The following is a 19,508-nucleotide window of genomic DNA, read 5'->3' as shown; positions in this document are numbered from 1 at the left end:
TTAGACCTGGAGATATAGCATCAATTTACAATAAATGTATATTGTTTTAGACCAGGAGATACAGTATCAATTTACAATAAATGTGTATTGTTTTAGACCTGGAGGTATAGCATCAATTTACAATAAATGTATATTGTTTTAGACCTGGAGATATAGCATCAATTTACAATAAATGTATATTGTTTTAGACCTGGAGATAGCATCAATTTACAATAAATGTATATTGTTTTAGACCTGGAGATACAGTGTCAATTTACAATAAATGTATATTTTTTTAGACCTGGAGATATAGCATCAATTTACAATAAATATATATTGTTTTAGACCAGTAGATATAGCATCAATTTACAATAAATGTGTATTGTTTTAGACCTGGAGATATAGCATCAATTTACAATAAATGTATATTGTTTTAGACCAGGAGATATAGCATCAATGTACAATAAATGTATATTGTTTTAGACCTGGAGATATAGCATCAATTTACAATAAATATATATTGTTTTAGACCAGTAGATATAGCATCAATTTACAATAAATGTATATTGTTTTAGACCTGGAGATATAGCATCAATTTACAATAAATGTATATTGTTTTAGACCAGGAGATATAGCATCAATTTACAATAAATGTATATTGTTTTAGACCTGGAGATATAGCATCAATTTACAATAAATGTATATTGTTTTAGACCAGGAGATACAGTATCAATTTACAATAAATGTGTATTGTTTTAGACCTGGAGATATAGCATCAATTTACAATAAATGTATATTGTTTTAGACCTGGAGATATAGCATCAATTTACAATAAATGTATATTGTTTTAGACCTGGAGATATAGCATCAATTTACAATAAATGTATATTGTTTTAGACCTGGAGATATAGCATCAATTTACAATAAATGTATATTGTTTTAGACCAGGAGATATAGCATCAATTTACAATAAATGTATATTGTTTTAGACCTGGAGATATAGCATCAATTTACAATAAATGTATATTGTTTTAGACCTGGAGATATAGCATCAATTTACAATAAATGTATATTGTTTTAGACCAGGAGATATAGTATCAATTTACAATAAATGTATATTGTTTTAGACCTGGAGATATAGCATCAATTTACAATAAATGTATATTGTTTTAGACCAGGAGATACAGTATCAATTTACAATAAATGTGTATTGTTTTAGACCTGGAGATATAGCATCAATTTACAATAAATGTATATTGTTTTAGACCTATCAATTTACAATAAATGTATATTGTTTTAGACCTGGAGATAGCATCAATTTAAAATAAATGTATATTGTTTTATACCTGGAGATACAGTGTCAATATAAATGTTATTAGACCTGGAGATATAGCATCAATTTACAATAAATATATATTGTTTTAGACCAGTAGATATAGCATCAATTTACAATAAATGTGTATTGTTTTAGACCTGGAGATATAGCATCAATTTACAATAAATGTATATTGTTTTAGACCTGGAGATATAGCATCAATTTACAATAAATGTATATTGTTTTAGACCTGGAGATATAGCATCAATTTACAATAAATGTATATTGTTTTAGACCAGGAGATACAGTATCAATTTACAATAAATGTGTATTGTTTTAGACCTGGAGGTATAGCATCAATTTACAATAAATGTATATTGTTTTAGACCTGGAGATATAGCATCAATTTACAATAAATGTATATTGTTTTAGACCTGGAGATATAGCATCAATTTACAATAAATGTATATTGTTTTAGACCTGGAGATATAGCATCAATTTACAATAAATGTATATTGTTTTAGACCAGGAGATATAGCATCAATTTACAATAAATGTATATTGTTTTAGACCTGGAGATATAGCATCAATTTACAATAAATGTATATTGTTTTAGACCTGGAGATAAAGCATCAATTTACAATAAATGTATATTGTTTTAGACCTAGATATAGCATCAATTTACAATAAATATATATTGTTTTAGACCTGGAGATATAGCATCAATTTACAATAAATGTATATTGTTTTAGACCTGGAGATATAGCATCAATTTACAATAAATGTAGATTGTTTTAGACCTGGAGATATAGCATCAATTTACAATAAATGTATATTGTTTTAGACCTGGAGATATAGCATCAATTTACAATAAATGTATATTGTTTTAGACCTGGAGATATAGCATCAATTTACAATAAATGTATATTGTTTTAGACCTGGAGATATAGCATCAATTTACAATAAATGTATATTGTTTTAGACCAGGAGATATAGCATCAATTTACAATAAATGTATATTGTTTTAGACCAGGAGATATAGCATCAATTTACAATAAATGTATATTGTTTTAGACCTGGAGATATAGCATCAATTTACAATAAATGTATATTGTTTTAGACCTGGAGATATAGCATCAATTTACAATAAATGTATATTGTTTTAGACCTGGAGATATAGCATCAATTTACAATAAATGTATATTGTTTTAGACCAGGAGATATAATAAATGTGTATTGTTTTAGACCTGGAGATATAGCATCAATTTACAATAAATGTGTATTGTTTTAGACCTGGAGATATAGCATCAATTTACAATAAATGTAGATTGTTTTAGACCTGGAGATATAGCATCAATTTACAATAAATGTATATTGTTTTAGACCTAGAGATATAGCATCAATTTACAATAAATGTATATTGTTTTAGACCTGGAGATATAGCATCAATTTACAATAAATGTATATTGTTTTAGACCTGCAGATATAGCATCAATTTACAATAAATGTATATTGTTTTAGACCTGCAGATATAGCATCAATTTTACAATAAATGTATATTGTTTTAGACCTGGAGATACAGTGTCAATTTACAATAAATGTATATTGTTTTAGACCTGGAGATATAGCATCAATTTACAATAAATGTATATTGTTTTAGACCTGGAGATATAGCATCAATTTACAATGAATGTATATTGTTTTAGACCTGGAGATATAGCATCAATTTACAATAAATGTATATTGTTTTAGACCAGGAGATATAGCATCAATTTACAATAAATGTATATTGTTTTAGACCTGGAGATATAGCATCAATTTACAATATATGTATATTGTTTTAGACCTGGAGATATAGCATTAATTTACAATAAAGGTAGCTCTGATGAATAAAGTAATGAAGATTGTCCAAAAAAAATGGCTAGCCTGCATTTAAGGTCATCAAGGTTAAATGTATTAAACATATGAACAACTTTTTCTGATGAAGAATAAAAAAAAATTACATTTGGCCTTAAGCATGACGAAAAGAACAGCTAAAAGAAATGTTTATAAAATAATTATCTAAAGGACTTTAAACGTCACACACTTCAGATATCTTATAAACGATTTTAGTTATTCTTGATGTATATGCTTTTGGAAGAGTAGATTTTTAACTTAGATGTTTACAGTATGTTCCAGTTAATCACCATTGTCCACTTTTAAAGTTGAAGTTTCAAGTTCATTCTTATAATTTATCTTAACTTACTTTTCACATAAAACATGCCAAGAGTTCAAAGGAACATCTACAATCTTGAGGAATCATTTTGAGGAATCATATTTTACTAATTTTGTATTCAGATGCTTGTGTGTTTTAATATATGAGTGATCCACTTTCAAGGTCACAAAGCCTGATGAATATATGATTAAATTTTCAAACAACTTCTCATCAAGAAATCTTAAGCCAAATTCATCATATTTTGATTGAACTTATTTGGATTGAAGACTACCGAGTTTGTTCAAATCAATGACCTTGGTTCATTCTGCTGTCACCTGAGTTAAATGAAGTTAAAGCTTATGAAGACCTCTAAGATATGTAATAAGGCTGTTTACATCTCAGTAACAACCTGAAGACTTTGTGGTTTTTAGGGAGGATGTATGATCAAGTTTTTGAGGATTTCCTTTTTTAGATGATTTTTGAGGATAAATAAAGTTTTAAAAAATTGGTACTTCGAAATTTGGAAATAAATTTGCCAGTCTGGGTTATGAATTTTGTGGAAAATAAATACTTTTTTTTAATTTAAAATTTAAAATTTTGGTAAAACCACAAAAATTTAACAGTATTTTTTACAGTGTAGAAAATTTAAAAGACAAATTTTTGTCTTGTAGATATGTGATGTAGGCATTTTTATGCAGTGTGTCTCAGTTCAGCTATCACAATAAGGCTGTGTACAACTTGCTGTACACTAATCTACGAAGGGAGATTTACAGTGACTTAAGTATTGATTGCTTAGATCTAGAATGTTATACCTCCCAAGCATACAAACCTGTACAGATAGGTTCAAATGAAAATAGAAGATGAATTGGTTTCACTGCTGTAACCAGGCAGTTATGATAGAGTTGTCAGGTTAGTGAATTTTTAATGGTGATTTTACACTGGCATCAGCTGCGCAGTAGGTATTCCTTATAACTGTTGGCCATTTACACTGTACACCTGAAATGAGTTCACTTTCATGGTCCTTCGCTCAAAGATAAAAGGCCATAATTACTATTTTTAGAAAGAAATTACTATCATCAGTTGAATGACTTCATCAGCAAGCAAGTTATGATGAAAATTTGCATTCAGGCAAGTGGCATGAATTTGTTTGGCTGGAAAGGGATTAGTACAGAAGTAACCATCACAACTTCATCAATTCAGAAACATTTCCCCAGTCTACAAGCATAGGCACTTTTAGTCCATTTAAAGAAAGAATTATCCTCAAAGTCCAATGTTACACCAGCTGATGTCTCAATGTGTTCATGTATGATTGGCTTCTTGCCTCTGAAATAGGATAACTTTCAATTCAATGACACATCTGAGCTGCTTTCTTAGTTATTTGGATGTGTGCTATGAATTTGTTTTTATTGACCTATATATAACATATGTATGGTATCGTTGTCTCATTTGAAAAAAAGGAATGTATTTGAAAAGAAATGTCTAAATGAAATGTAGGCTTGGGTTTCCAAGCTACACGTAAGCTGTTCAGCTGTATATAACAGAATACCTAAGTATATACTTTTTTTAGTGCTGGGACCAAGATTCCATCCCACTTCCTTACCAGGAAAGCTGCTTCCCTGTTCAATATCACCTCAGACAGGATGGTATTATATATTTATGTTGTCTTGCATAGGGCGTTCACCTCCTGCATTTGTCTTCTGTATGAAGTGTGAATGCTTACAGATAGAACTGCAGGATAATCCTGTAATTCTTCCTGTACCTACATAATTGATACTGCCTAGTTAGTAACACTGTGGTCACAGTCATTAAAGAAAGGGCAAAATACCAAGTAAACTCTTCACAATAAATCTAAATCTGATGTCATATGCCAGTATGTTTGTGAGCTAGATAAACATGAAAATGTGAAATAAAACATCTATACAGTTGTAACTGTTTTCTTCATAAAATGGAACATCTGTATTTTACAGGGGAAGACTGAATGATCTCTTCAGAGAAATTGAAAAAGAGTTCGAAAATTTGTATGCAGAAAATTTAGCCTGTAAGTATCAGTAGAATTGGCCTCTGGTATTTAATCTTTATGATACATCATAACTTACTGGTGGGAAATATCTCCCAACGTTGTCTTCAGGTGTATGTAGATATTAATCAAACCAACACTACCACTGCATTTTGGCAGCTAAATTACCAGAAGAATTTGGTGAGAAATAGGATAAATAAATATTTAATAAATGTGAACTATCTGTGGACTTTTCCAGACTTCAAAATATGATGTCCTTGTATCTGTGTGTAGTGACCTCGTATCTATGTGTAGTGACCCTGTATATATGTGTAGCAACCCTGTATCTATGTGTTGGAACCCTGTATCTTTGTGTAGTGACCATGTATCTATGTGTAGTGACCATGTATCTATGTGTAGTGACCATGTATCTATGTGTTGTAACACTGTATCTATGTGTAGAGACCCTGTATCTATGTATAGTGACCATGTATCTATGTGTAGTGACCATGTATCTATGTGTTGTAACCCTGTTTCTATGTGTAGAGACCCTGCATCTATGTGTAGTGACCTTGTATCTATGTGTAGTGACCCTGTATCTATTTGTAGTGACCCTGTATCTATGTGTAGTGACCCTGTATATATGTGTAGTAACCCTGTATCTATGTGTTGGAACCCTGTATCTGTGTGTAGTGACCATGTATCTATGTGTAGTGACCATGTATCTATGTGTAGTGACCATGTATCTATGTGTTGTAACACTGTATCTATGTGTAGAGACCCTGTATCTATGTGTAGTGACCATGTATCTATGTGTTGTAACCATGTTTCTATGTGTAGAGACCCTGTATCTATGTGTAGTGACCTTGTATCTATGTGTAGTGACCCTGTATCTATGTGTAGTGACCTTGTATCTATGTGTAGTGACCCTGTATCTATGTGTAGAGACCCTGTATCTATGTGTAGAGACACTGTATCTATGTGTATTGACCCTGTATCTATGTGTAGAGACACTGTATCTATGTGTATTGACCCTGTATCTATGTGTAGAGACACTGTATCTATGTGTAGTGACCCTGTATCTATGTGTAGAGACACTGTATCTATGTGTATTGACCCTGTATCTATGTGTAGAGACACTGTATCTATGTGTATTGACCCTGTATCTATGTGTAGAGACACTGTATCTATGTGTATTGACCCTGTATCTATGTGTAGAGACACTGTATCTATGTGTATTGACCCTGTATCTATGTGTAGAGACACTGTATCTATGAATAGTAATCTTGTATCTTTACATTTAGTTATCCTGAATGTTTGTGTTGTAATCCTATATCTGACCTTGTCCAAGAATATTGACCTTGAAATTTATCTGAAGCCATGATGTTACATGACTTTGACCTTAAATGTGGGTGTTACAGTGCAGGACCGTGTAGAGGGGCTGACTGAGCGACTTGAGGTCTGTTCTGGCGGTGACAAGCCAGCGTCAGAAAACCAGGACACCACTGACCACCTTGAGGTCAATAAACCTAAGAGATGTAAGTATTTTTACAGGTGAGAAGGCAGAGAAACATAATTACAGGTCCTGTGTTAATAAACCCTATAGATGTCATAGAACCAACATCATGGCTTGGTGATAAAAAATCTAAATATCACATTTGTTTTGTTCTATATTGATTCATTAAGTCTCGAGTGACTCAAATTCTATGATCAGTTTATTCAAAGGTATGCCAAATTTTTGTGTTGAACAGTTGTATGGAAGTAAAATTCCATTTTCCAGAGTAGTTGTAATAACAACTAGTTCAATTCTAGAGTGATTTGTAGTAGAGGATTGCCTGGTATTAAAAACTGAAAATTATTTTTAACAGAAAGGATCATTTGCAGTATCTTTAAGGTCTATCATTTCCAAGGAGTACAATTAATTGCTATTTTTGAAGATTGAATAAAATTGCAATAAATAAATTACCCCAGAAATGAAATATAGAAAACCACAGTCCTTTTATGATTTTTCTGAAAAAATATAGCTGATTTTTTAAAAAGTTTTTGTTACACTGCAAAAATTTGAACCGATATAAAGCCCCCACCTGTAAAGTATTTAAACTGAATGTTGACATGGTGATGTTTCAGCAGCCAGTCAGATCTCTCAGAAAATCAAATCCACGTATAAAGTATCAACTAGCAAGATTGTATCAAGTTTCCGTAATCCTTCCCCTATCTACGCTGTTGCCCGCAACTACCGAGGACATCGAGATGGGGTTTGGGAAGTCACTGTTGCCCGATCAGATCAACAGCTTATTGGCACAGCTTCTGCAGGCAAGTTTAACACTGTGATGTATTGTCAGATTACTCAGTATCTTGGTGTGTACCATCAGATAACTGGGTATTTCTCTGTGTATATTTAAATATTAAATGTATGCTTTTGTTGTTTACCACTGATCTTTTTATGATGATCATCATCTTTTCTGCAATAACAAACAAGATATATGATGCATTTTACATAGCATCATTGTAAGCTGAATGATGAAAAAGCATATCTGCTCCATACCACCGTTCTGTCCTTGAAGAACTTAAAGCTGAAAACTGCTGCTAGATTAATAAAATCAGTTACCTGTAACTGAGCAAGAACAGGGTATCTCAGTCAAGGGCTAAGATCCTGTAAGGTTATCCCAACGGAGGCTTTAACCGAGGTTAGGATGTTACAGGATCTTAGCCAAAGTATGTATATTACACAGTCTGTCCTCATCTGTACAGATCACACAGCCCGTGTATGGTGTATACACTCAGGGACATGTCTGCTGCAGTACCAAGGACATCAGGGTTCTGTCAACTCCATCCGATTCCACCCTGCCCAGGAGCTGGTACTGACTGCCTCTGGAGACCAAACCGCCCACATCTGGGGAGCTCACGTCAACATCCCCTCTATAGAGGTAAATATTAAGACTAATGTCAACATTCCTTCTGTAGAGGTAAATATTGGGACTCAAGTCAACATCCCCTCTATAGAGGTAAATATTAAGACTAATGTCAACATTCCTTCTGTAGAGGTAAATATTGGGACTCAAGTCAACATCCCCTCTATAGAGGTAAATATTAAGACTAATGTCAACATTCCTTCTGTAGAGGTAAATATTGGGACTCAAGTCAACATCCCCTCTATAGAGGTAAATATTAAGACTAATGTCAACATCCCCTCTATAGAGGTAAATATTAAGACTAATGTCAACATTCCTTCTGTAGAGGTAAATATTGGGACTCAAGTCAACATTCCTTCTGTAGAGGTAAATATTGGGACACAAGTCAACATTCCTTCTGTAGAGGTAAATATTGGAACTCTAGTCAACATTCCTTCTGTAGAGGTAAATATTGGGACTCAAGTCAACATTCCTTCCGTAGAGGTAAATATTGGAACTCAAAGTCAACATTCCTTCTGAAAAGGTAAATGTTGGGACTCCAGTCAACATTCCTTCCATAAAGATAAATATTTGGGGCTTGTGTCCATATTCCTGCAAAAGAGGTGAATATTAGGTTCCCTCAACATCAGTTATATATAAGGCAGTTATAACAAACACAAATATTATCTAATTTCTGGCTGATATATCTTACAGCGATCCCATTCATCAGGTGAAGATGAACTCGATGGATCAGAAAAGGAAGATTCAGTAGATGGTAAGTAACATCTGGCATTTAAACATGGCCTAAATGGGGAATCCTCCCTTGACCTTTAAGAATCCTCCCTAGGCCACAGAAAGTCCTCCCTAGGTTATATAAAAGCCTCCCTAGGCCATAGGAAATCCTCTGTAGGCCATAACGAATCCTCTGTAGGCCAAAGGAATCCTCCCTAGACCACAAAAAAATCCTCCCTAGGCCATAAAGAATCCTCTTTAGGCATAGAAAATCTTCCCTAGGTCATATAAAAGCCTCCCTTGTGCCATGGAGAATCCTCCCTAGGCCATAGAAAATCCTCCCTAGGCCATAGAGAATCCTCTGAAGGGGACAGGGTATCCATTTGGGTCTCATGACTGCCTAATGATGGATAAGATCTGAATGGAAGAAACTTTTTAATAGATTTGCTAGAGATCTACATAATACTGAATGATTTTTATATCAGTTTCTAACTTTGCTGTTATTCCCATAGGCTTTCCTAGCAGTAATACAGAAATTTATATTTGCTACTGCTATCAAGGCCCAAGCCTTATATTTGTAGTACAATACTATTATCAGGTACATGCAACTCTCTAGAGCCTTTGTGTAATATTTATGTGGCAGTAAGTGCTGATATGAGACAAGTGTTGTTAGAAATACTGACTAATCATCAGTTGATCAACTTTTACAGACTTCCTTGAGTCTACACCCGAGGAGAGCTCACTCAGAACTCCCTCCCTGGAACTGACAGGGCACAACGGTGTGGTCGTATCAGCTGATTGGATGGCTGCTGGAGGCCAGGTGATCACAGCATCATGGGATAGGACGGCTATCTTGTATGATGCTGAATCTGGAGAGCAGATTAATACTCTGACAGGTATATTGAAATCGGAGGATACTGTGTGACTGTCTCAAAGGTCAATAGTTTCTGGTGTGTTATTAAGTCTATGTTAGAAGTCAGAGGATCAATGATGCTGTGTGAATGACTCAGAAGTCAATAGTTTCTCGTGTATTAATCCTCAGCAGTTATCTGTGATAAGTATTCCTTTGTAAAACTATCTACCTAAACAAATCATTTTAGTCATTAATGGGTAAAAATATTGTGATCTGTTATCATACACACAGGTTAATTTTTAAAAGACATTCATTTAAATAATTATGTCACTAGACTCATTTGTCCTGAATATGGCTGCTTGAAACATGACTATTACAACTGTGTGAGGTGTTTATTACAATGGTCGACTAAGCTAACTGTGTGAGGTGTTTATTACAATGGTCGACTAAGCTAACTGTGTGAGGTGTTTATTACAATGGTCGACTAAGCTAACTGTGTGAGGTGTTTATTACAATGATCGACTAAGCTAACTGTGTGAGGTGTTTATTACAATGGTCGACTAAGCTAACTGTGTGAGGTGTTTATTACAATGATCGACTAATCTAACTGTGTGAGGTGTTTATTACAATGATCGACTAATCTAACTGTGTGAGGTGTTTATTACAATGATCGACTAATCTAACTGTGTGAGGTGTTTGTTACAATGATCGACTAAGCTTATTCTACCACATTGTTCTCTATCACCCTTGATTGTCATGTTGTATCCCATGTAACCTGTTAGTCCCATACTTATGTGACTTTGTGTTATTGACATACATTATTTTGTGATGTCAACAGGACATGACCAAGAACTGACAGAAGTACGGGCTCACCCTACACAGAGGATGGTGGTCACTTCCTCTAAAGACACAACCTTTAGGCTGTGGGACTTCCGTGACCCCAACATGCTGGTCAATGTTTTCCAAGGGCATACACAGTAAGTCACAAGGCTGTCACATTAACTCTAAAGAGTTATAAATCGAACTGGTCCTGAGATAGTCTTGTCTGGTTTTAAGATACAAAAAAGGATTTAATTGGGTAAAATAATGGGATAATTTTCAATTTTTAATGTAGTTAAATAAGATATTTAATTGCGTATGATCTGTTTGTAGACCAGTTACCAGTGCAGTGTTTGCAGGAAGTGACAAGGTTGTGTCTGGAAGTGATGACCGTACTATCAAGGTCTGGGATATAAAAAATATGCGGTCCCCAATTTCAGCCATCCGATCTGACTCTTCAGTCAACAGGTAAGTTTGACGAAGAGAAACCAGGTAATTTCAGTTCATAATCTACATCTCACAGGAGGTATAATGATATATAATGATAAAAAGTTGAGTTTTAAACTTGTGTTTGTCTTGAGATTTTCTCCCACATTTTTCAACCCATCTGTTTCAAAGTTAGCAAGCTTAATCACTAAAACTTGAAGTTTTGTTTTCAGGAATAGTAGTTTTATTTACAATATTTGGAAGAGTTACTGTCCCTTGTATTTGTCATAATATTGAATTTTCTGGAGGTCTCTTACTCAATTTTGTCTACCTGGTGAATTTGGACTCTTTCAATCTCAAAAATTTGGTCATGTTTAATCAGAAACAACTTTCTCATATCACGGTCCAACACGGGAGCGGACAACAATGTAGGATTTGTAAATTCATGGTAGCGAACGTAGTATTTACCAGTAAATCTACAGGGGAAAGTTACAAGATTAGAAACCATATAACTTGCAAAAGTGTAAACGCCGTATACTTGATTACCTGTAAGATATGTGGGATCCAATACGTAGGTCAGACTTCTACTACTATTAATACCAGGATCCGAAACCATTTATATGATATTATACACGGGAATCAAGAGAAACCCGTAGCGCGGCATTTTACGTCGCCAGGTCACAATGCCGATGACGTTATAGTTACCGGCATAGTGACTGACGTCAACAACATCAACTGCCGTCTACGGACTGAAGAAAGCTGGATTAGGATCTTACGTACACGACAGCCGGAAGGCCTAAACTTGATATCATAATGCCGAACCTCAAAAAAATTCCACAGAAGCAGGTAACCAAAACCAAACCCACCAGATCCATAAGAATACCGTGTATTCTATGTGGTAAATCTTATGCCTCCATAAGGAATTTAAGAAGACATGTTAATGTGGCCCACGTGGCCATCAAAACCTGGTACAAATGTAAAATATGCAAAAAAACATTTGGCAGAGATGGTGATTACAAGAGACATATGAAGAATTTCCATCCAGGTTACGGCGTCGAACCTGAGGTTTACGAGGATAAAGTTAGACAGGAAGCGGTCAAACCAGACAGCAAAAGACCGTTCGAAGTACTCACCAAAAAACAACTGGAGAACGCTAAATTTAGAATACGGCCAGCAACCAAAATCAACATCAGCGGCCCCCCCGATGAGACCAGTATTGGAGGAAGCCATTGATTTATTGAAGCAGGACTTGGCTTTAAGCGATTCAGATAGCACGGCCTCGACCCCCAATTCATCCGAAGTGGAAGATGAGAAGCGCGTGAATTACTGGGAATTGAAGTACCAGTCAGAATCCATGTCAACGCTGTGCTTAGATGAGAATCAATGAACTGAGTTAATTGCTCATACTAACTTTATTGTTTATAATTGTACAGATATAACCGTGAAGGATACTGACAGACATTATATGTTCATAATAATTTATAGAGTTATCGATCGTAATTAATCACGTCATAAGTAACAATGTAAATTTGCCCGCCCTAAGTATACTTTAGGGATATTTCTCAAGGTAATGTTGTCCTGATGAAGCCCAATTAGAAGGGCGAAACCGGTAGACTGATTACCTATAATAAATCTTTGAAGAACCTGCCTCCAGTCTGTTGGATTGATTCTTACCTATTTAAGCTCACCCCTTCTCATCAATCCCCTGCATACCCTAGGGTATCCAGGCGGGAGGCGAATAACCTGCAGACCTCTATTAAATACAACAGCGGCGTTGGCTCTATCCTTTACTCATTTCTCATATCACATTATATTTGTGAGCACAGAAAAAAAATCATGTTTCATTTATAGAGAAATATGATAGCATGTTTTTACATTTAAGTTTTGTCCAGCGAATTTCATTGTATTTTCAGATTATCGGTATCCCAGACACATAACATGATAGCTATTCCACATGACAACAGACACATCCGTCTGTATGATATCCATGGTAACAGGATAGGACGATTGCCACGCAGTAACAGACAGGTAAATGTTACTTTTATCATTAACGTTAAAATATTAACCAGCTTTTGGTTTATTAATGACTCAGAATTGTGGAGTGGCTTAATATAACAATGGTGACACTAAATGCAAAATTCAAAGGTTAACTAAGAAGAAAGAAAAGTGCTGTATAGAGGTTCTTTTTTATGTTTCAGGGTCATACAAAAATGGTGACAGCAGTGGCATGGGCTGATGATCATCCAATTTGTAACCTGTTCACCTGTGGGTTTGACAGACAGGTGTTTGGCTGGAATATCAACATACACAACAAGGAATAGACACATAATCCTCTCAGAGAGACCCAAACAATGGAACATACACAACATGGAATAGACATAATCCACTCAGAGAGACCAAAACCATGGAACATACACAACAAGGGATAGACACATAATCCTCTCAGAGAGACCCAAACAATGGAACATACACAACATGGAATAGACATAATCCACTCAGAGAGACCAAAACCATGGAACATACACAACAAGGGATAGACACATAATCCTCTCAGAGAGACCAAAACCATGGAACATACACAACAAGGAATAGACACATAATCCACTCAGAGAGACCAAAACCATGGAACATACACAACAAGGGATAGACACAATCCAACCAGAGAGACCAAAACCATGGAACATACACAACAAGGAATAGACACAATCCACTCAGAGAGACCAAAACCATGGAACATACACAACAAGGGATAGACACATAATCCTCTCAGAGAGACCAAAACCATGGAACATACACAACATGGAATAGACACATAATCCACTCAGAGAGACCAAAACCATGGAACATACACAACAAGGAATAGACACATAATCCACTCAGAGAGAACCATGGAACATACACAACAAGGAATAGACACATAATCCTCCCAGAGAGACCAAAACCATGGAACATACACAACAAGGAATAGACACATACTGGTAATCCTCCCAGAGAGACCCATGGAACATACACAACAAGGAATAGACACATAATCCACTCAGAGAGACCAAAGTCATGGAACATACACAACATGGAATAGACACATAATCCTCCCAGAGAGAACCATGGAACATACACAACAAGGAATAGACACATAATCCTCCCAGAGAGAACCATGGAACATACACAACAAGGAATAGACACATAATCCACTCAGAGAGACCAAAACCATGGAACATACACAACATGGAATAGACACATAATCCACTCAGAGAGACCAAAGTCATGGAACATACACAACAAGGAATAGACACATAATCAACTCAGAGAGAACCATGGAACATACACAACAAGGGATAGACACATAATCCTCCCAGAGAGACCAAAACCATGGAACATACACAAGGAACAGGCAGTCAATTTTCCCAGAGAGAACGTGACATTTCTATACTAATACAACATTTACAAACTGTACTTATAATACATATAGTTTAATAACATTTTTAACATAACATAGTTATTTCAAATCAGTTAGCATTTTGACAGTTTGAATCAAAAATACCTAACTTTTAAAATTGAGATTCATGTCTGTTTGTCTCATGAGAGACAACTCTGTTGATGAATTTTGTGGTACATGTGAGGTATTGAAACATATATCCAGATGTTTATTGTAATGTGTTTAAGGTCTGTGAATTAAGGACGAATGATTGGATCATGATTGTTGTTGTGCTGTGATATTTGATGAAGAAATTGTAACAGGTATTACTGGTGCTTTTAGGCTCAATGTCTCTTACTGTAAAAGTTGTTGATGATTTAGGCCTGTTATAAAGCTGGAGATAAAAACATAAGCAATGATGCTGTAATTGACCTGATAGAATTATTCTCCCTCTCCTTTATTTGGAATATCCCTTACTTGCAGTATTATTTATCAGCTATAATATACTCAGTTATTGTCAGAGATTTCTGTAATAGAAAAGGTAAATCTTTATGGTTTTCCAGAATTAATTAAGGAGACTTGATGTATGATAAACAAGTAAACAGGAAGTGTAAATACAAGGTTATTTATAGATATATAGATTGTTGTTGATCATGATTGTAATGCTGTTGTGATATTGGGGTTTATACCTCAGTAAGTGATGTCGATGTAGTACAAAAAAGGTGGGGCAAGGGAGATAAGTATTATATCACTGCTACTCTGCCTACAGAATTTTAATAATTACCGGTACTGACAAATTTTAATGATCAGGAGGACACTGAATGTTTGACACATTTGGTACCAAGCATTCCAGATCTTTTTTTTTTTGCAGTTCAGACCCATGGTTAGGAAAATGATAGAGAATATTTGGGAAGTCTTGGTGTCCGATATATCAATATATCATGGGTCAAGTTGTCTCCCTTCATTTGTCATTAATAGTTCGATGACTCGTCTCAGTCTTTCACGTGGCCTAAAAGAGATATTACTATACTACTATACCCTGGTAGTCCTTACAGTTATATGATGGTGTTTCCAATTTACAGTGCTTTGACTGACTTTCCAGACATGGTCAAATACTGGATATTAGGGAGACCCCTTGCCCAGCAAATAGTAGGTTTTTTTTCATATATAAACAATACAAATATTTATCAAGATTACAAAACGTAGGGATTTCTACTAGTTCCAAAAAATGAATCAGAGTAAGGAAATGTTTTCTGTCTAAAGATGATCTTCGTGACAAATACACTTGTGAGATGTTGCCATAGAGATGTCTATAGGTGCTCAATGATATCTATGTTTCAGTGAGTGACAGAATTTTCCTAGTGATATAAGGGGTTGAAAGATAGGTATTTCTCAGTGTTATCTATGTGTAATGTTGATGTAATATTCACTAGTCAAAAGTAGATGGTGCTAATCACATAAAGAATTTTATGTCATGTACAGGTAATGCTAGGAATACTGGTGAGAGAGGGAGTGGAACAAATCAAGGGTACAATGATAGCTACTTATAGTCTGAATTATTCTGGTCTTCTCTCAACATTCTCAAGGTAATGAATGCCAGATTGATATAAAAACTTGAATGTCAGAATAATTTGGAATATGTTACTTAGTTCTCAACAGAAATAATCTTCTGGACAAGTTTGTCCTGTATTTTGTCTAGCTTTCAGCGCCTGAAGTTCTTGCCCGTAACAGTGGCCATACAGGCTTTGTAGAAATGTCAGTTCATATCAGTGTCCTGAAATAAGCCCATCCCTCTAGTTGAAATGCTTATCGCTGGATAGCTACAATAATAGTAATAGGGACAGGTCTGTTCACTTGTAGTGAATGATAGAATCCTATTTTGATTGTGTGGATGTTTGAACCTCCCCGTGTAGTACTGTAATTGTAGGTATCTGAAACAATGTCCAGACTTGGCCAATGGCTGTTATCGTAAGAACTTATTTCTGTAATACAATATTATTGTTTGATCATTGTAATCCAAAGTCTATAGGATTATTGATAAATCAGGTGATGCCATTTTTGTGATGGTGTTGGTGTTTCAGAAGTAAATATCATATACACTGCATTTTATTTGTTTGTTGTATTTATCACCCCATGAACAGCCAGGGTATTTTTGTAGTAACTGGTGGCTAACTCACTGAACAACATATGGGAGGCCGGGCACAGGTTATCCAGAGTATTGAGTAGAGTGTCTTGCTCAAGGAATTAAACTCAACAGCACAGGATGATCTGTGATCTCTGCTTCCATAGAAACACAAACCTGCCTCAGCTAGGGATCACACTACAAACCACTTACCTTCACCTGAATCTTAAGTACCTTACTGTCTAAGCTATCTGGACCCTGTACTGTTTGTATAAATAGTGAGAAAACTGAGGCTAGCGAGAAGTCAGTAAAAAGCCCTTATTAGTCCCCTGTCAGGGACTGAAGAGGACTATAGTTTTGTGTTGTGTTTGTCCATCTGTCCTTTTGGCGTCTTGTCCCGGCCCGTTATTCTACATAACTACATCTAAAACTTGAGATATAACTTCACCTAGGTGAGACTTTGGTATCAAAAGTACGTCACTCTGGCCTACATTTGTTTGGGCCCTATCTCCTACACATCTTATCATGGGAGATTCTCACTGTAGATACAGCTTCAGCCTAGTTAGGCAGTGTGTCATGTATCAAAAATAGGTCACTGAACTGCATTTACATTTTGTTCCCTGACCTACATAACAGAAAAGTTTGTTTGGGCCCTATCTCCTACACATTTTATCATGGGAGATTCTCACTGTAGATACAGGTTCAGCCTAGTTAGGCAGTGTGTCATGTATCAAAAATAGGTCACTGAACTGCATTTACATTTTGTTCCCTGACCTACATAACAGAAAAGTTTGTTTGGGCCCTATCTCCTACACATTTTATCATGGGAGATTCTCACTGTAGATACAGGTTCAGCCTAGTTAGGCAGTGTGTCATGTATCAAAAATAGGTCACTGAACAGCATTTACATTTTGTTCCCTGACCTACATAACAGAAAAATTTGTTTGGGCCCTATCTCCTACACTTCTGATCATGGGAGCTTTACACTTGAGATACAGGTTCAGCCTAGTGAGGCAGTGTCATGTATCAAAAATAGGTCACATTTACATTGTGTTCCCTGACCTACATAACAGAAAAATTTGTTGGGCCCTCCACTTCTAGTCAGTGGAACATCATACTTTGGGTATGGTTTCACCTTGGTGAGGTAGTGTGTCAGAGGGGGACTGAAATGGCACTAACCCACCATTGTCGGATAATGGGCTTTCAAGATCAGTTTTTGTTTACAGTCTGTCATTATTGTAAATAATTTCATGTCACTACTGTTTCTGAAGAACTTCTCATGGAAACCTTAATGGACAAATTCAGTAATGGACCAAGATGTGTGTACCACATTTTGATTTTCATTGGATATTCAAGATGGCTGCCAGCCAGAAATAATTTACCATCAGTCATTTTTTTTTTGGGGGGGGGGGTTCCACTTTGTTATTAAGCCCAGATCAGACAAATTTCTCTAACCTTCACTCAAGATTCAATGCTTTGACCTCTGTGTGTACCCCCTAAGATCTTCTCATCTCTCTATGATGGCCTGTCCTAAGTGATTTAGATAATGAATATAGCATTCTTATTGCTCCTTTGTGAATATTTTTCATCCTAGTTACTACCTTTCTCTGGGACATTCTGTTGGGATAGTCAAGACAGTTTTAAGTTATAAGTAGAATACATATCAATTGGACGGTTTTTCCAAGGGAATTCATCCTGATGTTGCAATATCATATGCCTGCCACTTTGACAAACCAAATATGAAAGTATATACTAAAGTTTGGTTAATGTTTACGGTATAAAGCCAATTTTAAAGGAAACAATGTGAGAATAAGGCCTGTGTTTTTTGAGAAAGATATCCTTAAACATTAAGAGTAGGCACTACATTAACCTAGACTTACAAGCCTATTGTTTGTGATATAAAGATTTCGCGTGAAATATCACTGTACACCATTACTGTAGGTAAATTTAAACAAGCAATCACCAACTTTCTGCCTTTTAGTTATTAAGACAAACAAACAGGAAAAAAACAACAAAAAAGAAGCTTTTCAGCCATTTTATTTGCGAGATCGTAACAAAAATGAATGTGTTGTGGCTGCGTAGGGTGAAGATACTGATGTGTGCTGTACAATACTGTTATGCGACCTCCCCACATTTCTGGGTATAGACACAAAACAATCCCAGAATCCCGACGTGGTGACTTGTTGGCATGAAAAGTTATGAAAAATTTCAAATGCTGAGATTTCAATGACTTGCATAAAACACCTTGCTGACATTTAAATACTGAGGCTGAACTATGAAAACATCTTTCTTCTAATGAATTAGTGCACTCCATGCAAATTAATGACAAGATTTCCTTTGATGATCAAAATGATAATAATTATTGAAAATAAAATAAATGGGAATGATTTGTAAATTTGAAAACATTCAAAATTGTAAAATTTTCATTTAATATTTAACTTTGTGCTGAGAAGTAAAATAACTATTGTATTTGTTGAGCTCATTTTAAAGACGATTAAAAAGCGAAACCATTTGTTAACCACATTTCATTATTTGAGAAGAGAAAAATTTTATTTCTAAATTTGATAAAACAGGCCATTCAGAACCACCTTCTGTAAAATCAGGATTTTCTTCTATGCCTAAAAGTCATTCAATGGATAAATAATGACAACAACTTAACACAACAGATACTATGATCAATGCCTACTACGAGGCTCATAACAATAAAAAAAATAGCTCAAAATGTGAACAACTTGACATAGTGATTATCGTGTTACAGAATATAAG

At 35.1% G+C, this 19,508-nt stretch overlaps 1 protein-coding gene across 2 annotated transcripts in view; it reads left to right on the top strand.

The window, feature by feature from the left end:
* The window catches only part of LOC132557586 (WD repeat-containing protein 37-like), a 29,881-nt gene extending 13,157 nt beyond the window's left edge, over window positions 1-16,724 (top strand). The window contains exons 3-12 of one of the 2 annotated variants that reach the window (XM_060222095.1): window positions 5,456-5,526; window positions 6,906-7,022; window positions 7,615-7,797; window positions 8,236-8,411; window positions 9,090-9,150; window positions 9,818-10,003; window positions 10,799-10,937; window positions 11,113-11,247; window positions 13,119-13,233; window positions 13,404-16,724. In XM_060222095.1, the coding sequence (XP_060078078.1) occupies window positions 5,456-5,526; window positions 6,906-7,022; window positions 7,615-7,797; window positions 8,236-8,411; window positions 9,090-9,150; window positions 9,818-10,003; window positions 10,799-10,937; window positions 11,113-11,247; window positions 13,119-13,233; window positions 13,404-13,526 (1,306 nt within the window). In that variant the 3' untranslated portion in view covers window positions 13,527-16,724. Of the gene's footprint in view, window positions 1-5,455; window positions 5,527-6,905; window positions 7,023-7,611; window positions 7,798-8,235; window positions 8,412-9,089; window positions 9,151-9,817; window positions 10,004-10,798; window positions 10,938-11,112; window positions 11,248-13,118; window positions 13,234-13,403 lie in introns of both variants that reach the window. The other variant, XM_060222094.1, reaches the window with a different exon arrangement.
* Window positions 16,725-19,508: the final 2,784 nt, after the last annotated feature.

This window comes from Ylistrum balloti, unplaced genomic scaffold, assembly GCF_031769215.1.
Source record: "Ylistrum balloti isolate Yb309-2 unplaced genomic scaffold, AGI_CSIRO_Ybal_v1 Utg370700, whole genome shotgun sequence".
Taxonomy (NCBI): Eukaryota; Metazoa; Mollusca; class Bivalvia; order Pectinida; family Pectinidae; genus Ylistrum; species Ylistrum balloti.
This window is presented reverse-complemented; position numbering and strand designations above follow the sequence as displayed.